Here is a 19,939-nt window from a genome sequence, read left to right on the forward strand (position 1 = left end):
CTCTCACTTAATGCATTGTACGAGTTATTGGTGACTAATCGTTCATATTTTACCGCTTCAAAGTGATAATAAATATTTTGAGGTGTTACGAATTGAGTAACCTGGTCGGATGAGTTTTTTGATATAGTACGGACTGGACTTCGTTAGGCTTGGATTGTTGTTTTATAACCTCTCACTTAATGCATTTATACATTTATATTAATATACATAATATTAATTATACATTTATACATATGATTTACATTTATAGATATGTCTCGACATAGGATTCAGAAAGCCTATTAAAGGAAGTAAATTTTTACTTTTAAGCATGCAGATACACAGGTTGTAATGTGTTGTTCTAGCTTGAGTGTCTTTGAAAACAATAAATAAATAAATAACATTTTTTTTAGGTGACGTATATGAAATAAAAAATAATTAAAACTTATATTTATGATATAAGTAAATAAAATTGTGTAAATAATCTATTTACTCAAAATGCATTGTTTGTCTTTTTAGTTGAATGAATTGAAAAAGTAACAGATATTTATAGGAATACATTCATATAATAACATTTATTTATAATTTATACATTTATTTATAGTAATAGATAATATAATACAATTATAATATATTTATAAGAGTTTTATATAAGTAAATAAATATATTTATTCATAAATATTTATAATTGTATTATAAATGCATAAATGTATATTTATATAAAAATATATAAATTATAAATCACAAATATATTAATTTATACATTTATATAATATTCATTTATAATTATATGTATTTATAATAATATACATTTATACATTTATAAATATATTAGTATTAAAAGTTATATTGCCAAATACGTGCTATAAAGTCATATTGCATAGTATTCTATTTAAAAGTCATATTGCTAATTTATACTCCATAAAGCTACTTTACGTAATTGGTTTGAGAGGATGATGAAGTCTCTAATGGGACATGTCTGACCAATTACATACTTAATTTATGTCTAATGGGACATGTCTAGATTCCCGACATTTAATTTATGTCCAATACGCAAGTGGTATTAACACATTTATGGAATTGGTTATACTCATACAAAACATGCTTATATAAACATATATACAGCTATATACATCCCTTATCATGGCCTGGAACAACCGCCGTGGTGCTAGAGGACGCAATGCGGACCGCATGAGGCAAGATGAGGAAGATGAGGCCTTACTTCTTATGAGTGCATCGTTAATGTTAATGCATCCGTCACTTGCACACGTGGATAATAATCAACCACTTCCGCAACATGATGGTTCATTCACAGATAGGCAGTGGGTGGAACGCGTACTCTACGGTCATCATAGACGCTCAATAGACAACATGCGTATCACGACTGATAATTTCTTGCTACTGTCCAATATCCTTGTCGAGAGACAGTACGTTCCACACAATTACCAACAGCGCGTGCCCATACAGGAGGCGCTTGCTATGACTTTAATGTTGGTCAGCCACAAGCATACGCACCGTGTGTTGGGGACTATTTTTGATCGATCCATCGAGACGATTAATCGAAATATAAAAAAGGTGCTCCGAGGCCTGTGTCTATTTGCAGCTGAAATAATACGACCGGGTGACCAGACTGCAGTTCATCCACGAATTGCAAACTCAACTAATTTTTATCCGTGGTTCAAGGTAATGTGGAAAGAATACTGATTTTTGGCGACTCTGTAGTACGACGATTCTATAAAGTTGATTATATATTTTTTACACATATTAGGATGCCGTGGGAGCGATGGATGGCACCCACATCTCAGCTTGTCCTCCGACAGGCGAGCAAATGGCATATACAAATCGGCACGGGTGGCAATCACAGAATGTTCTGGCAGTTTGTGACCATGACATGCGCTTCATCTATGTGTATGCTGGATGGGAGGGAAGTGCACACGATGCGCGAGTGTTGGAGTCAGCATTAGCATATCCGTCCGATTTTCCACTGCCGCAACCTGGTAAGTGATGGGTCCAATATTTCAAGTCAAGCATGTGCTATGCTTTATTTCCACAACTCCTATTTTTTATCGCGTTTATTAATTAGAATAACTTTGTCAAATAGGCCAGTACTACTTAGTTGATGCGGCATACAGGAATGCTCCTGGTTTCATGCCTCCGTATAAGAACGTGGGGTCCGAATCTCCGTCAAAGACCTTGTTCAATACTCGACATTCGCAACTGCGCAATGTCATTGAGCGCACATTCGGTGTGCTTAAGAAAAGATTCAAATGGTTAAAGGGTCCGGTAGATAATTTCTATATGAGCACTCAAATCAGTATAGTCATTGCTTGTTGTGCGTTGCACAACTTTTTAAGGATGCACCAACCAGAAGATGCTCATTTTCAACGGTTTGAATCACAAGACGTGCACTTAAATGAAGAGCCAGAAATAGGCGGGCTAGTACCTCAGCCGTTCGCATTAAACGTGTCTCCTGCAGAGCTGGCGGAATGGAAAGCTAAACGAGACTACATAGCGACTCAAATGTATGCAGCACGAGGGCGACGCCGCCGTTAAGTGTTCATCGCATTAAGTAGGATTGTAATTGTCCCTAAAATATATTTTCCCATGTGTAGAATGTACTTAAAATGTCCTCGATTTCCAACTTCTAAATTAATCTGTACCGTTTGGGTATTAAGTATGCAATTGGTTTAGCGTAAACGTAGTATAAAATCAAAATTTTCGAAGTCAAAGTCAAAATTTTCGAAGTCAAAGTCAAAGTCAAAGTCAAAGTCACATGCTTAAATTCAATAATAAGCACCTGTCCAAACGCTAATTTACACGATTTACTTGCTATCCAAACGCCTATTTCATATTTACGCGATCTTAAAAAGTAACCTAAAAAATATCCCAAATAACTTACAATCCAAACAAACCCTGAGGAAGTGTTTGGAAAGCATAATTGGTGGGTAATTTGAAATTTTAAGAAATTAGCGTTTGCACTGTGTAAATAAAAGTGGTGGGGTAATTTACTGTAGAGTTCCGACATTGGATTCCTTAGGTGCAGCCTTTTGCACTAAAGTCATGCAAAAATTCATTCCTTCACGTGGCAACTGCATTTTGACGGAAACCTGCAAAAAAAATAACCGTTGGTTGAGGAGAGTAAAGGCATTTACTCCTGAACACAGCACAAAGGCTAGAAGTGCTCCTCTATTCGGGCCTCTCTTCGCCATTTTCATCTACCAACAGACGGGAAAGACAGCTGCAATCAAACCCAGCTTGCAGAGACGTCCGGCAAACAAGATCCTTGACTGAAGTTTTGAATCTATCGGACGCATTTCACCCTGCCGCGGTCGACGCTTCCAACACCCAAACGGAATTTCTTGCTCCGAGCCCATTCCACTTTCTCCCTATCTACAGCGGCAGGTACAATTCCCTCGATTTTCTGGATTTAGCTGCAATTTACATTCCATAAACCTGCGTTGATCTGTCTTTCTAGTTGTCCACAGCTTCATCAGCTGATTATCTCCCTTGGACACCTGATTTTGTGTTGGCTGTGTGCGAAGAGTAGATTTCGTTTATGGTAGATTAAAATGTACTTAGGATTAATTGAACCCGAATCTGAATGAATGGTGGAATAAAGCTGCTCTGGCCTTTCAAATTGGGAGGTTATGAGCATTAAAACTGGATTAACTGGATATATTGCAAGCAGGGAGATTTATTGTCTTTGGGCTTTTTTCTTATCATGGAAAGAAAATTTAATGGGGAAAATAAAATCTGTCCTGAATTTATTAGGAGGATAAGTCGATGTTAGAAGTTAATTTTGCTTTAGAATATGTCAATTTAAGCAGGTGAAATAATTGATGGTGGACAGAAGTAAAATATATTATGACCCTTAAAAAAATAAATTTATCACCCTTAAAAAAAATAATTGAAGTAAAATATATTCTACAATTACGTAAATTAAAGATGGACAGAAGTTGTTTAATAAAGTTTTGCCAAAAAATACAAGGGATTTTCACTGCTTAATTGCATTGGCCTTTGGCAATCAGTTTTCTTTTTTTCCATGGTTTCTTTTGCTTTCTTTCCAATTAAAAAGGTTTGCCTCATAACGCACAAGGATTGGACAAGTGTGATAGGAAACATAAAAGCAAAATATACCGGTCTGCTGTAAAATTTATAAAGTATTTAAAGTTAAATGTGGGTGGCGTCTGGATGCCCAAGGCAGTAATATGCAAAATATTACTGATAATGAGCCAACGAGTCCCTGGATTAATACTTTGAAGTTAGCAGCAAGTTACTTGTCCTTGGCATTGATCATGTTTATTATTGAATAATAAACTCATACTTTAACGTAGTATAAGTTGTTTAATGGGATGCTATAAAATAAGTCATAACTGAGATAGTATATGAAGGAAAAGAAAAAATGGTTTTGAAGAAGAATTAAAATTGGACATATACTTGACAACAAAAGTTTACATGAGCAGCCCAGAGAAAAGAATCTTTACATTTTGAGTGTGACCCAGAACCAAAGGAAAATAAAAGGACTAGGATTTGTGCCTTTTCAACAAAGAAATTGTATCAGATTATACGGAATACATAATCCTGCACAGTTATAGATGCTTGAATTCATAACTTTTGGTTCTGTTGTAAGTCTCATTTGATGAGGTTAGATACATGTCAATTAGCTTATAGACTTGTCGATTAGGAGTCAATTACCTTATTATTGTGGGCTGCTAATTTCCAGAATTAACAGAAGCATGGGATTTTTTGTTGATCAATGGAACTTGAAAGCTAACATGCTGGGAATTTGTTTGGATGCAAACTCCCATTTGCTGTTTGGATGCATATTTTTTGCAATGAGTTAATAATTTTACTGTCCAGCTGCTGCCATTTCGGTTGTTCTGAGGCATTTCTCTCTTCGGTTATGACCGCTGAGAAGAGGAAGAAGCCTTCTTGCGATTGTATGTTCTTTCTACGCTGTATTAGAAAGTAATTTTCGCAGCATATTCATTGGTTAATAATACTTTTTGTTCGAATTTTGAAGCCTCACCTGTTAGCTGTACGTCCGATTGCTCTACCCGTTCGTCAACTGCATCCAACAACTACATCAAGTGCCTTGAGGTCTATTTTGAGGCAAGTGCCTTTGTTGAGTTCCTTCTGCACCTGTTTTTGCTTTCACTATTGATTGTCCAGATCTGTTTCCAAACCACTTTAATTCAATTTCTGTTATCTCAGTCCACTGCTAACTCTTTTTCCCCATCAAACTTAGCAAATGGCTTCTAGGATTCACTGGACTGATGCAATGGATGAAGCTTTCCTCACAGCCTACGTCAGTTTTCGGGAAAATGACGTTTGGGACAAGAGGAAGTCGCTAGAGACCAACTACGACATGTTGGCAGCCCATTTGGTGAGCAATCACATATTGACTGTGACTGGCCAGCAATTGCAGACCAGATTCTATCACATCAAGAAGAAATGGGACCTGTTCTGCAATCTGCGTGGGATTTCATCAAAAACAGAGACCGGGGTTGGGTGGAGTGAGGACAGCTACTGTTTCACTGCTGATGATGAACATTGGGCCAACTTGGAGCAGGTATGGACTTGTCGCTTCCCTGACTTCTGTTAATTGAATTTCTTTGTACTTCAGATTTGAAAGGTGACTTCAGATTCCCTATTGAACTAAAATCTGAGCACTCAATCTTGTTTAAACTGCACTTGTTATTTAATTCTCACTTGTGTCTAATCCTTGATGCCTTTTCATCCTTGATTTTCCGGTGACTTAATCAATTTTTATATGCTGACTCCACTTGTTATTCCGTCTTATTTTCAATCCTCGAAGTCTTTTGATGAGTTAATCTTGTAGCTCAGTCATTACAATTACCTTATTAGATTGAATGATGAAAAGAACCTGTAATTTGGTGCACAACTACATATTCAATTCTGAATAGAACTAGATTTGGGTTATAAAGGGTTATAAGGGGAGGTTCCTGAATAATATAAGTATTTTCCTTGTTAAAATAACTTGAATATTTAGAGTTTTCAGTAAGCGCATGAAATTTTACATAATAAAAAAAATTACAGCTTCAATGAATTCGGATGACAACTCGGGTTACATCCCTTTTCATGAAACTCAAAAGTTAAACAATTCATTTGTTCCATCTATAACATCCCTTTTCATAACTGCATGGGCCTATCCTCGCAAGAATTTATCCTTAGTCTCAATAATTTAACAGGCCTGCTTTAATTAAAATTTGGTGCCTTTTAGTTGCTTTGATGCCTTTTAGTTGAGACTAAATTTGGTGTCTTCTATTTGTTGTAAAGTACAAAGGAGGAAAAAAAAAGAGTTGTTTATAGGAGAAAATTTAGTACTTTAATATTTTGCTAAACATTTTTAGTCAAATTTGTAACTGTTATATATATATATATATATATATATATCCAATTCTGGATAACCTTTTCTGAAATCAAAGTCCCTGTTCAATTAATATGGTCCGTGCAGATCTTTTCCTGCAAAGGTTGTTACTTGTTGGGACCATTACCAACTGTAACTTTGAATTTTGAATGCTGAATCTTGATCAGGATTGTCCTGGTTTATTTATTGGCAGAGTAGATAATTTTAATATCTCACCTCAGCTATGATCTTCCTCAATCCTTCCAAGTTCCAGCATTCGGGCATGGCATTTGTACTTTTGTTGATTTGACAACTCACATAATTGTTTGGACATAAAAAGTGTAAAATAATTTCAAGAATTAAAAATCTTATACAAAGACACGTTTGAAAAAACAAAGAAAACAAGAAAGCAAATTTCAGAGATGCATGGAATATTTCATTATGAGCTTATCAAAGCTTCTCGCCAAAGTCACACCAGAAGCAGCAGCACTTCTATGAACTTTAGAGAGCAATATGAAGAAATTTCTGAGCCATTCGAAACTTGAAAATGACCAATTGTATTCTATTTAGTGCCTGCACTGCTGATGTCAATTATAATGATACTAATGAATGGCCTTCTCATAAAGTGATGAGTTAGTGTCAAGCCTCTATCTGCACATCCCAAATTGATATCCAAACATCTTTGCTATTTTACTCTCGTTTAAATTGTTTTTTTTTTTGCATAGACAGCTGCAGTGCCAACCTTTTTTTATCTAATCTTTCATGTTCTTTCTTTTCTCCTTTCTTGATGTGCTTTTTTCGATGAATTTGACTTGTCGATTAGTGCATTTCCTTCAATTCGTGAAATGGGATGCTGATTATTTGGTTGATTTTGGTTTTTATGGCTCCACTTATTGAAATTCTGATCATTGTCGACGAAAAAAGTTGTTTCTTTTTTTTATTCATCCTCATTTTAAGTCTTTCTTGCTGAATCTGCTTTTTTTCGAGTGTGTTTTGGAGGCTTGGTTGTGTTTTCTGTTTCTTCACAAAGTAATCAGCTGTGGCTTTGGATTCTTTTATCCTCTCTGTATGGGTTATATTGGAAGTAAGATGTAATAGTAGCAAATCAAGGCAGCATTAGTGAGTAAATTTATAAATCTGGGTTCTTGTTTCCATGATATGATTTACTTGAAGTTGGATTATCCTTCGCTTAGTTGACCATTCTTTTCTGGGCAGACGGATTAACTGGATTAGCTTTGATTGGATTATTTGACTGCAAAATGTGAAAATTGCTCGGCTTAGCTGCTGGTGATTTGTCATTCACAACTCTTTCTTTAATATACAGAAATATTAGCTATCGACAAAGTTTTGGATCCTGGATTTAGCTATCGACATAGTTAATTGAATTAGCATTTTCCTTGTTGAAATAACTCGAATCTTATAATAATATTTTCCTTGTACACTATCAATTCATGTGTGCTCACTTCATATTTGCATTTCACCAGACCAATGCCTCGTACGTTGACTTCAAAAAAGAGAATTCATGCTACTGGTACGATCGGTTGACACCGCTACTGCTTGGAAGACATGCCACAGGCAGCCGTGCCCAGTCTGCAAGCGAGGTAGTTCCATCGGAACCGCCTCGCCGAGAACGGTCCAACACTGCTGCTAAAAATCGGAAGGGAAAAGGTCAAGCCTCTAGTTCGAGGGTGCCTACTCCGGTGAACGTACCAGAAGTTGAGGATGACGACGACGTCTACTATGTTCCCCCAGTTCCTGGTGCAGTTGGAGGAAAACGGTCAGCCTCAAGCTTAGGAACCAGTGGTGAACCTGAAGGGAGTAGAGGTTCAAAATCGACACGGTCATCTACTGGTCTTGAGGATGCTATAAGCAAGATCGGGAATTACACCGACTTCGTTCTTGAGGACAGACGGAGTAGGTCGGAGTTCGACTCCCTCTACGGCATAATGCAGTGCCAGGATGTGATCACCTCAATGGATATTCCGGACGAGTGGAGACTTGAAGCATGTGATCACTATGCCAAATATGAGAACGAGGGTGCAAGGATTATTTTTCTTAGAGCTTCTGCAGCCGATCGCTACGGCTACATCCTCAAGTTGATGAAGCTAAAAGGCTTGGCCTAGGCATGCCAATTATGTGAAATGTTTGTACTATTAAAGTACATTGTGGATGATTGTACTTGTATAACGTGGTTGTTTGTGGATTACTTGTCCATATAATATTAGAGATATTTATTAACTTCTTGTGAAGAAAAAATGTTTATTCATGCCAGAGGATTATGTTGCAGGGAAAATACCGTTTGCCTTTTCTTTTCTGGAATTTTCCTGGTTGAGTTCACACTCTTATTGAGATTTCTGAATGCTATTCTTACTAGTTCAGTAAATTTGCTGTCATTGTCAATTCTAAATGCTGCATGGTACATTTCATGAAAAATTCTGAATGAAGCTGCAGAAATAGAGGACCTGCAGAGATGTGTTTCTTTGCTTCCGGTGGTTTCAATTTTCCCAAGTTTTTCATTTTGTTGGTGTGCAATTCATTATTATTGTTTGGAGATGCATGGATATTGTTACTGTTTTGGTGCTCTGTAGCTATTTCTTTCACTTATGGTCTTCCACACAGCAGGGAAGCAGGGAGTCAAGTAAAAGTATTACTACTATTGCGTTATCTTGATGATTTTGAGTCTGACAATTGGTTATTATATTATCTGGTATCATCAGCCCTTTGTTGGTATGTCGGTCTAGTTTCAAAAGTTGCCAAGGAAATTTTTAATGAGCCCAGGAGGGAATACGTTGCAATCTCAGGGTTGTGGTACTTCTTTTCTTTTCTTTTCTTTTCTTTTCTGAACATCCATTCACACAAGCATTGGAAAGCAGGATGCTGCATTCTGGAGAATTTTAGCTTCTCACACTTCAAATCTCCTTGCAGTCCCTCGAAATTTTTAGATTGCTATAGGAACTTGAACGTGGAGAAAAAGGTATTGGAGATGGAACTGTGAGCTATGGAATGGAGATATTTACATGCGTTCTTGGACTGGCATATGGTCCTCACAATGAAGACAGAGGACACAAAAAAGAGCATGCACCTTTTTTGTCCATTAACGCAAACTACTGTAACACCAATCCTGAAGAACAAATAGCTGACACGCCCTAGTACTGCAATTGCTGACAAGCACATGGGTTCTATAGCATTTGTGACTAGTTCTTTGAGATAATTTCAGAGAGCTCCCCTAACGTTTTATTTATTTTTTTACTTAGCTCCCCTAAGGTTTGAAAAATTACACTTACCTCCCTTGATTTGATAGTTTTAGTAACAAAATCTTAAAATAAATTGATTCGGTCAAATTTTTAAATGAATACCCTAAAATGACCTGCAGTAATGAGTTTTAATTTTATGTCTATACCTACTAGTAGTAGTAGTAAGTATTTGATAAACAACAATAATATTAATAATAATTTATCATTATGATAGGATACTTTTGATGGTATTTATTATAGATTAAATTTATAAGATAGAAAAGAAGATGTTCAAATAATTCATTTAAAGTTTATGAATTTTTTGAGTAGTGGGATTTTGAAAAATTTAGATGTGATTTTGGACCATTTATTTTTTATTTATTGTTAATTTTGAGACAAAAAATAAAGATCAACAAAAACATTGGATTACTAGATGTGACATTTGGTTACATTAAAAAATAGAGGTAATAGTGGTGATTGTACAGTTTTATTGGTAAAAAATTAAGAAAAGGAATAAAAAGAAAAAAATAATTTTAAATGGCATTCTAAATATAACAAGGAAATTTCATAAAAATATTTAAGGGTAGTATTAAATGATAAGGGAGGTATGTGTAATTTTTAAAAGCTCGAGGGAGCTAAATGAAATTGTTTCTAAAAAACCTCAAGGGAGGTTTCTGAAATTATCCCTAGTTCTTTTAGATGGCCAATAAAAAAGTCTCTGTAAAGTTAACTTCTCCGTATGTTTCCACTATTTGCATTTTTTGTTCTGTGTCGTGTCCTCTGACGAGGGCCATAAATTGCGGAAATACATGTGCTATAAAGCATTCCAATTGCATGTCAAATATATCTCATGAAACGACAAAGTGAAAATTGTGGTGGAAGTTCTCTAAAAACTCCAATGTAGATCAGCGCATTTCCCACTGTTTCTTCACATTTAAGCAGTGCAATTCTCTATAAAAAGAACTGGCCTCTGCAATTCTCTTTTGAAAAACGAACGAAGAGGATAGAAGACAGAACGTCAAGACGAAGTGGCGACCTTTTCTTAATTAACGTGGTAGCTGTGTGCACCTCGCCGTGTGGCAACCGGAAACTACGTGCGTGCCACTGGAAGCGAGGTAAATTGTAGACGAATGTTTTCAGTTATAAAATTGCAATCTAAATTCAATATCTTGCCATTATTTAGATCTTTTGTATGGTAGCCGTTTATATACTCTCACTTAATGCATTGTACGAGTTATTGGTGACTAATCGTTCATATTTTACCGCTTCAAAGTGATAATAAATATTTTGAGGTGTTACGAATTGAGTAACCTGGTCGGATGAGTTTTTTGATATAGTACGGACTGGACTTCGTTAGGCTTGGATTGTTGTTTTATAACCTCTCACTTAATGCATTTATACATTTATATTAATATACATAATATTAATTATACATTTATACATATGATTTACATTTATAGATATGTCTCGACATAGGATTCAGAAAGCCTATTAAAGGAAGTAAATTTTTACTTTTAAGCATGCAGATACACAGGTTGTAATGTGTTGTTCTAGCTTGAGTGTCTTTGAAAACAATAAATAAATAAATAACATTTTTTTTAGGTGACGTATATGAAATAAAAAATAATTAAAACTTATATTTATGATATAAGTAAATAAAATTGTGTAAATAATCTATTTACTCAAAATGCATTGTTTGTCTTTTTAGTTGAATGAATTGAAAAAGTAACAGATATTTATAGGAATACATTCATATAATAACATTTATTTATAATTTATACATTTATTTATAGTAATAGATAATATAATACAATTATAATATATTTATAAGAGTTTTATATAAGTAAATAAATATATTTATTCATAAATATTTATAATTGTATTATAAATGCATAAATGTATATTTATATAAAAATATATAAATTATAAATCACAAATATATTAATTTATACATTTATATAATATTCATTTATAATTATATGTATTTATAATAATATACATTTATACATTTATAAATATATTAGTATTAAAAGTTATATTGCCAAATACGTGCTATAAAGTCATATTGCATAGTATTCTATTTAAAAGTCATATTGCTAATTTATACTCCATAAAGCTACTTTACGTAATTGGTTTGAGAGGATGATGAAGTCTCTAATGGGACATGTCTGACCAATTACATACTTAATTTATGTCTAATGGGACATGTCTAGATTCCCGACATTTAATTTATGTCCAATACGCAAGTGGTATTAACACATTTATGGAATTGGTTATACTCATACAAAACATGCTTATATAAACATATATACAGCTATATACATCCCTTATCATGGCCTGGAACAACCGCCGTGGTGCTAGAGGACGCAATGCGGACCGCATGAGGCAAGATGAGGAAGATGAGGCCTTACTTCTTATGAGTGCATCGTTAATGTTAATGCATCCGTCACTTGCACACGTGGATAATAATCAACCACTTCCGCAACATGATGGTTCATTCACAGATAGGCAGTGGGTGGAACGCGTACTCTACGGTCATCATAGACGCTCAATAGACAACATGCGTATCACGACTGATAATTTCTTGCTACTGTCCAATATCCTTGTCGAGAGACAGTACGTTCCACACAATTACCAACAGCGCGTGCCCATACAGGAGGCGCTTGCTATGACTTTAATGTTGGTCAGCCACAAGCATACGCACCGTGTGTTGGGGACTATTTTTGATCGATCCATCGAGACGATTAATCGAAATATAAAAAAGGTGCTCCGAGGCCTGTGTCTATTTGCAGCTGAAATAATACGACCGGGTGACCAGACTGCAGTTCATCCACGAATTGCAAACTCAACTAATTTTTATCCGTGGTTCAAGGTAATGTGGAAAGAATACTGATTTTTGGCGACTCTGTAGTACGACGATTCTATAAAGTTGATTATATATTTTTTACACATATTAGGATGCCGTGGGAGCGATGGATGGCACCCACATCTCAGCTTGTCCTCCGACAGGCGAGCAAATGGCATATACAAATCGGCACGGGTGGCAATCACAGAATGTTCTGGCAGTTTGTGACCATGACATGCGCTTCATCTATGTGTATGCTGGATGGGAGGGAAGTGCACACGATGCGCGAGTGTTGGAGTCAGCATTAGCATATCCGTCCGATTTTCCACTGCCGCAACCTGGTAAGTGATGGGTCCAATATTTCAAGTCAAGCATGTGCTATGCTTTATTTCCACAACTCCTATTTTTTATCGCGTTTATTAATTAGAATAACTTTGTCAAATAGGCCAGTACTACTTAGTTGATGCGGCATACAGGAATGCTCCTGGTTTCATGCCTCCGTATAAGAACGTGGGGTCCGAATCTCCGTCAAAGACCTTGTTCAATACTCGACATTCGCAACTGCGCAATGTCATTGAGCGCACATTCGGTGTGCTTAAGAAAAGATTCAAATGGTTAAAGGGTCCGGTAGATAATTTCTATATGAGCACTCAAATCAGTATAGTCATTGCTTGTTGTGCGTTGCACAACTTTTTAAGGATGCACCAACCAGAAGATGCTCATTTTCAACGGTTTGAATCACAAGACGTGCACTTAAATGAAGAGCCAGAAATAGGCGGGCTAGTACCTCAGCCGTTCGCATTAAACGTGTCTCCTGCAGAGCTGGCGGAATGGAAAGCTAAACGAGACTACATAGCGACTCAAATGTATGCAGCACGAGGGCGACGCCGCCGTTAAGTGTTCATCGCATTAAGTAGGATTGTAATTGTCCCTAAAATATATTTTCCCATGTGTAGAATGTACTTAAAATGTCCTCGATTTCCAACTTCTAAATTAATCTGTACCGTTTGGGTATTAAGTATGCAATTGGTTTAGCGTAAACGTAGTATAAAATCAAAATTTTCGAAGTCAAAGTCAAAATTTTCGAAGTCAAAGTCAAAGTCACATGCTTAAATTCAATAATAAGCACCTGTCCAAACGCTAATTTACACGATTTACTTGCTATCCAAACGCCTATTTCATATTTACGCGATCTTAAAAAGTAACCTAAAAAATATCCCAAATAACTTACAATCCAAACAAACCCTGAGGAAGTGTTTGGAAAGCATAATTGGTGGGTAATTTGAAATTTTAAGAAATTAGCGTTTGCACTGTGTAAATAAAAGTGGTGGGGTAATTTACTGTAGAGTTCCGACATTGGATTCCTTAGGTGCAGCCTTTTGCACTAAAGTCATGCAAAAATTCATTCCTTCACGTGGCAACTGCATTTTGACGGAAACCTGCAAAAAAAATAACCGTTGGTTGAGGAGAGTAAAGGCATTTACTCCTGAACACAGCACAAAGGCTAGAAGTGCTCCTCTATTCGGGCCTCTCTTCGCCATTTTCATCTACCAACAGACGGGAAAGACAGCTGCAATCAAACCCAGCTTGCAGAGACGTCCGGCAAACAAGATCCTTGACTGAAGTTTTGAATCTATCGGACGCATTTCACCCTGCCGCGGTCGACGCTTCCAACACCCAAACGGAATTTCTTGCTCCGAGCCCATTCCACTTTCTCCCTATCTACAGCGGCAGGTACAATTCCCTCGATTTTCTGGATTTAGCTGCAATTTACATTCCATAAACCTGCGTTGATCTGTCTTTCTAGTTGTCCACAGCTTCATCAGCTGATTATCTCCCTTGGACACCTGATTTTGTGTTGGCTGTGTGCGAAGAGTAGATTTCGTTTATGGTAGATTAAAATGTACTTAGGATTAATTGAACCCGAATCTGAATGAATGGTGGAATAAAGCTGCTCTGGCCTTTCAAATTGGGAGGTTATGAGCATTAAAACTGGATTAACTGGATATATTGCAAGCAGGGAGATTTATTGTCTTTGGGCTTTTTTCTTATCATGGAAAGAAAATTTAATGGGGAAAATAAAATCTGTCCTGAATTTATTAGGAGGATAAGTCGATGTTAGAAGTTAATTTTGCTTTAGAATATGTCAATTTAAGCAGGTGAAATAATTGATGGTGGACAGAAGTAAAATATATTATGACCCTTAAAAAAATAAATTTATCACCCTTAAAAAAAATAATTGAAGTAAAATATATTCTACAATTACGTAAATTAAAGATGGACAGAAGTTGTTTAATAAAGTTTTGCCAAAAAATACAAGGGATTTTCACTGCTTAATTGCATTGGCCTTTGGCAATCAGTTTTCTTTTTTTCCATGGTTTCTTTTGCTTTCTTTCCAATTAAAAAGGTTTGCCTCATAACGCACAAGGATTGGACAAGTGTGATAGGAAACATAAAAGCAAAATATACCGGTCTGCTGTAAAATTTATAAAGTATTTAAAGTTAAATGTGGGTGGCGTCTGGATGCCCAAGGCAGTAATATGCAAAATATTACTGATAATGAGCCAACGAGTCCCTGGATTAATACTTTGAAGTTAGCAGCAAGTTACTTGTCCTTGGCATTGATCATGTTTATTATTGAATAATAAACTCATACTTTAACGTAGTATAAGTTGTTTAATGGGATGCTATAAAATAAGTCATAACTGAGATAGTATATGAAGGAAAAGAAAAAATGGTTTTGAAGAAGAATTAAAATTGGACATATACTTGACAACAAAAGTTTACATGAGCAGCCCAGAGAAAAGAATCTTTACATTTTGAGTGTGACCCAGAACCAAAGGAAAATAAAAGGACTAGGATTTGTGCCTTTTCAACAAAGAAATTGTATCAGATTATACGGAATACATAATCCTGCACAGTTATAGATGCTTGAATTCATAACTTTTGGTTCTGTTGTAAGTCTCATTTGATGAGGTTAGATACATGTCAATTAGCTTATAGACTTGTCGATTAGGAGTCAATTACCTTATTATTGTGGGCTGCTAATTTCCAGAATTAACAGAAGCATGGGATTTTTTGTTGATCAATGGAACTTGAAAGCTAACATGCTGGGAATTTGTTTGGATGCAAACTCCCATTTGCTGTTTGGATGCATATTTTTTGCAATGAGTTAATAATTTTACTGTCCAGCTGCTGCCATTTCGGTTGTTCTGAGGCATTTCTCTCTTCGGTTATGACCGCTGAGAAGAGGAAGAAGCCTTCTTGCGATTGTATGTTCTTTCTACGCTGTATTAGAAAGTAATTTTCGCAGCATATTCATTGGTTAATAATACTTTTTGTTCGAATTTTGAAGCCTCACCTGTTAGCTGTACGTCCGATTGCTCTACCCGTTCGTCAACTGCATCCAACAACTACATCAAGTGCCTTGAGGTCTATTTTGAGGCAAGTGCCTTTGTTGAGTTCCTTCTGCACCTGTTTTTGCTTTCACTATTGATTGTCCAGATCTGTTTCCAAACCACTTTAATTCAATTTCTGTTATCTCAGTCCACTGCTAACTCTTTTTCCCCATCAAACTTAGCAAATGGCTTCTAGGATTCACTGGACTGATGCAATGGATGAAGCTTTCCTCACAGCCTACGTCAGTTTTCGGGAAAATGACGTTTGGGACAAGAGGAAGTCGCTAGAGACCAACTACGACATGTTGGCAGCCCATTTGGTGAGCAATCACATATTGACTGTGACTGGCCAGCAATTGCAGACCAGATTCTATCACATCAAGAAGAAATGGGACCTGTTCTGCAATCTGCGTGGGATTTCATCAAAAACAGAGACCGGGGTTGGGTGGAGTGAGGACAGCTACTGTTTCACTGCTGATGATGAACATTGGGCCAACTTGGAGCAGGTATGGACTTGTCGCTTCCCTGACTTCTGTTAATTGAATTTCTTTGTACTTCAGATTTGAAAGGTGACTTCAGATTCCCTATTGAACTAAAATCTGAGCACTCAATCTTGTTTAAACTGCACTTGTTATTTAATTCTCACTTGTGTCTAATCCTTGATGCCTTTTCATCCTTGATTTTCCGGTGACTTAATCAATTTTTATATGCTGACTCCACTTGTTATTCCGTCTTATTTTCAATCCTCGAAGTCTTTTGATGAGTTAATCTTGTAGCTCAGTCATTACAATTACCTTATTAGATTGAATGATGAAAAGAACCTGTAATTTGGTGCACAACTACATATTCAATTCTGAATAGAACTAGATTTGGGTTATAAAGGGTTATAAGGGGAGGTTCCTGAATAATATAAGTATTTTCCTTGTTAAAATAACTTGAATATTTAGAGTTTTCAGTAAGCGCATGAAATTTTACATAATAAAAAAAATTACAGCTTCAATGAATTCGGATGACAACTCGGGTTACATCCCTTTTCATGAAACTCAAAAGTTAAACAATTCATTTGTTCCATCTATAACATCCCTTTTCATAACTGCATGGGCCTATCCTCGCAAGAATTTATCCTTAGTCTCAATAATTTAACAGGCCTGCTTTAATTAAAATTTGGTGCCTTTTAGTTGCTTTGATGCCTTTTAGTTGAGACTAAATTTGGTGTCTTCTATTTGTTGTAAAGTACAAAGGAGGAAAAAAAAAGAGTTGTTTATAGGAGAAAATTTAGTACTTTAATATTTTGCTAAACATTTTTAGTCAAATTTGTAACTGTTATATATATATATATATATATATCCAATTCTGGATAACCTTTTCTGAAATCAAAGTCCCTGTTCAATTAATATGGTCCGTGCAGATCTTTTCCTGCAAAGGTTGTTACTTGTTGGGACCATTACCAACTGTAACTTTGAATTTTGAATGCTGAATCTTGATCAGGATTGTCCTGGTTTATTTATTGGCAGAGTAGATAATTTTAATATCTCACCTCAGCTATGATCTTCCTCAATCCTTCCAAGTTCCAGCATTCGGGCATGGCATTTGTACTTTTGTTGATTTGACAACTCACATAATTGTTTGGACATAAAAAGTGTAAAATAATTTCAAGAATTAAAAATCTTATACAAAGACACGTTTGAAAAAACAAAGAAAACAAGAAAGCAAATTTCAGAGATGCATGGAATATTTCATTATGAGCTTATCAAAGCTTCTCGCCAAAGTCACACCAGAAGCAGCAGCACTTCTATGAACTTTAGAGAGCAATATGAAGAAATTTCTGAGCCATTCGAAACTTGAAAATGACCAATTGTATTCTATTTAGTGCCTGCACTGCTGATGTCAATTATAATGATACTAATGAATGGCCTTCTCATAAAGTGATGAGTTAGTGTCAAGCCTCTATCTGCACATCCCAAATTGATATCCAAACATCTTTGCTATTTTACTCTCGTTTAAATTGTTTTTTTTTTTGCATAGACAGCTGCAGTGCCAACCTTTTTTTATCTAATCTTTCATGTTCTTTCTTTTCTCCTTTCTTGATGTGCTTTTTTCGATGAATTTGACTTGTCGATTAGTGCATTTCCTTCAATTCGTGAAATGGGATGCTGATTATTTGGTTGATTTTGGTTTTTATGGCTCCACTTATTGAAATTCTGATCATTGTCGACGAAAAAAGTTGTTTCTTTTTTTTATTCATCCTCATTTTAAGTCTTTCTTGCTGAATCTGCTTTTTTTCGAGTGTGTTTTGGAGGCTTGGTTGTGTTTTCTGTTTCTTCACAAAGTAATCAGCTGTGGCTTTGGATTCTTTTATCCTCTCTGTATGGGTTATATTGGAAGTAAGATGTAATAGTAGCAAATCAAGGCAGCATTAGTGAGTAAATTTATAAATCTGGGTTCTTGTTTCCATGATATGATTTACTTGAAGTTGGATTATCCTTCGCTTAGTTGACCATTCTTTTCTGGGCAGACGGATTAACTGGATTAGCTTTGATTGGATTATTTGACTGCAAAATGTGAAAATTGCTCGGCTTAGCTGCTGGTGATTTGTCATTCACAACTCTTTCTTTAATATACAGAAATATTAGCTATCGACAAAGTTTTGGATCCTGGATTTAGCTATCGACATAGTTAATTGAATTAGCATTTTCCTTGTTGAAATAACTCGAATCTTATAATAATATTTTCCTTGTACACTATCAATTCATGTGTGCTCACTTCATATTTGCATTTCACCAGACCAATGCCTCGTACGTTGACTTCAAAAAAGAGAATTCATGCTACTGGTACGATCGGTTGACACCGCTACTGCTTGGAAGACATGCCACAGGCAGCCGTGCCCAGTCTGCAAGCGAGGTAGTTCCATCGGAACCGCCTCGCCGAGAACGGTCCAACACTGCTGCTAAAAATCGGAAGGGAAAAGGTCAAGCCTCTAGTTCGAGGGTGCCTACTCCGGTGAACGTACCAGAAGTTGAGGATGACGACGACGTCTACTATGTTCCCCCAGTTCCTGGTGCAGTTGGAGGAAAACGGTCAGCCTCAAGCTTAGGAACCAGTGGTGAACCTGAAGGGAGTAGAGGTTCAAAATCGACACGGTCATCTACTGGTCTTGAGGATGCTATAAGCAAGATCGGGAATTACACCGACTTCGTTCTTGAGGACAGACGGAGTAGGTCGGAGTTCGACTCCCTCTACGGCATAATGCAGTGCCAGGATGTGATCACCTCAATGGATATTCCGGACGAGTGGAGACTTGAAGCATGTGATCACTATGCCAAATATGAGAACGAGGGTGCAAGGATTATTTTTCTTAGAGCTTCTGCAGCCGATCGCTACGGCTACATCCTCAAGTTGATGAAGCTAAAAGGCTTGGCCTAGGCATGCCAATTATGTGAAATGTTTGTACTATTAAAGTACATTGTGGATGATTGTACTTGTATAACGTGGTTGTTTGTGGATTACTTGTCCATATAATATTAGAGATATTTATTAACTTCTTGTGAAGAAAAAATGTTTATTCATGCCAGAGGATTATGTTGCAGGGAAAATACCGTTTGCCTTTTCTTTTCTGGAATTTTCCTGGTTGAGTTCACACTCTTATTGAGATTTCTGAATGCTATTCTTACTAGTTCAGTAAATTTGCTGTCATTGTCAATTCTAAATGCTGCATGGTACATTTCATGAAAAATTCTGAATGAAGCTGCAGAAATAGAGGACCTGCAGAGATGTGTTTCTTTGCTTCCGGTGGTTTCAATTTTCCCAAGTTTTTCATTTTGTTGGTGTGCAATTCATTATTATTGTTTGGAGATGCATGGATATTGTTACTGTTTTGGTGCTCTGTAGCTATTTCTTTCACTTATGGTCTTCCACACAGCAGGGAAGCAGGGAGTCAAGTAAAAGTATTACTACTATTGCGTTATCTTGATGATTTTGAGTCTGACAATTGGTTATTATATTATCTGGTATCATCAGCCCTTTGTTGGTATGTCGGTCTAGTTTCAAAAGTTGCCAAGGAAATTTTTAATGAGCCCAGGAGGGAATACGTTGCAATCTCAGGGTTGTGGTACTT

At 36.3% G+C, this 19,939-nt stretch overlaps 4 protein-coding genes across 8 annotated transcripts; all 4 read left to right on the forward strand.

The window, feature by feature from the left end:
* The first annotated feature begins 1,122 nt into the window (after positions 1 to 1,122).
* Positions 1,123 to 2,532, forward strand: LOC140011264 (uncharacterized). The gene is made up of 3 exons (XM_072060040.1): positions 1,123 to 1,662; positions 1,748 to 1,976; positions 2,081 to 2,532. The coding sequence occupies exons 1-3, from the start codon at positions 1,123 to 1,125 to the stop codon at positions 2,530 to 2,532; spliced, it is 1,221 nt and encodes a 406-aa protein (XP_071916141.1).
* Positions 2,533 to 3,062: 530 nt separating this feature from the next.
* LOC140011475 (uncharacterized) lies at positions 3,063 to 8,642 on the forward strand. Of its 3 annotated transcripts, XM_072060413.1 has the most exons (5): positions 3,063 to 3,381; positions 4,840 to 4,919; positions 5,003 to 5,091; positions 5,228 to 5,551; positions 7,834 to 8,642. In XM_072060413.1, exons 2-5 carry the CDS (start codon positions 4,883 to 4,885, stop codon positions 8,470 to 8,472), a joined length of 1,089 nt encoding a protein of 362 aa, XP_071916514.1. In that variant the 5' UTR covers positions 3,063 to 3,381; positions 4,840 to 4,882; the 3' UTR covers positions 8,473 to 8,642. The 3 variants fall into 3 exon arrangements, with proteins under 3 accessions (XP_071916514.1, XP_071916516.1, XP_071916515.1); XM_072060415.1 differs by lacking the exon at positions 4,840 to 4,919 and having other exon boundaries at positions 3,064 to 3,381; positions 5,016 to 5,091; XM_072060414.1 differs by lacking the exon at positions 4,840 to 4,919 and having other exon boundaries at positions 3,066 to 3,381.
* A 3,272-nt stretch (positions 8,643 to 11,914) lies between these two features.
* Positions 11,915 to 13,324, forward strand: LOC140011265 (uncharacterized). Its single transcript, XM_072060041.1, has 3 exons — positions 11,915 to 12,454; positions 12,540 to 12,768; positions 12,873 to 13,324. Exons 1-3 carry the CDS (start codon positions 11,915 to 11,917, stop codon positions 13,322 to 13,324), a joined length of 1,221 nt encoding a protein of 406 aa, XP_071916142.1.
* A 518-nt stretch (positions 13,325 to 13,842) lies between these two features.
* Positions 13,843 to 19,418, forward strand: LOC140011476 (uncharacterized). Of its 3 annotated transcripts, XM_072060416.1 has the most exons (5): positions 13,843 to 14,161; positions 15,620 to 15,699; positions 15,783 to 15,871; positions 16,008 to 16,331; positions 18,610 to 19,418. In XM_072060416.1, exons 2-5 carry the CDS (start codon positions 15,663 to 15,665, stop codon positions 19,246 to 19,248), a joined length of 1,089 nt encoding a protein of 362 aa, XP_071916517.1. In that variant the 5' UTR covers positions 13,843 to 14,161; positions 15,620 to 15,662; the 3' UTR covers positions 19,249 to 19,418. The 3 variants fall into 3 exon arrangements, with proteins under 3 accessions (XP_071916517.1, XP_071916519.1, XP_071916518.1); XM_072060418.1 differs by lacking the exon at positions 15,620 to 15,699 and having other exon boundaries at positions 13,844 to 14,161; positions 15,796 to 15,871; XM_072060417.1 differs by lacking the exon at positions 15,620 to 15,699 and having other exon boundaries at positions 13,846 to 14,161.
* The last annotated feature ends 521 nt before the right edge of the window (positions 19,419 to 19,939 follow it).

Source organism: Coffea arabica, chromosome 7e, assembly GCF_036785885.1.
Source record: "Coffea arabica cultivar ET-39 chromosome 7e, Coffea Arabica ET-39 HiFi, whole genome shotgun sequence".
NCBI lineage: Eukaryota > Viridiplantae > Streptophyta > Magnoliopsida > Gentianales > Rubiaceae > Coffea > Coffea arabica.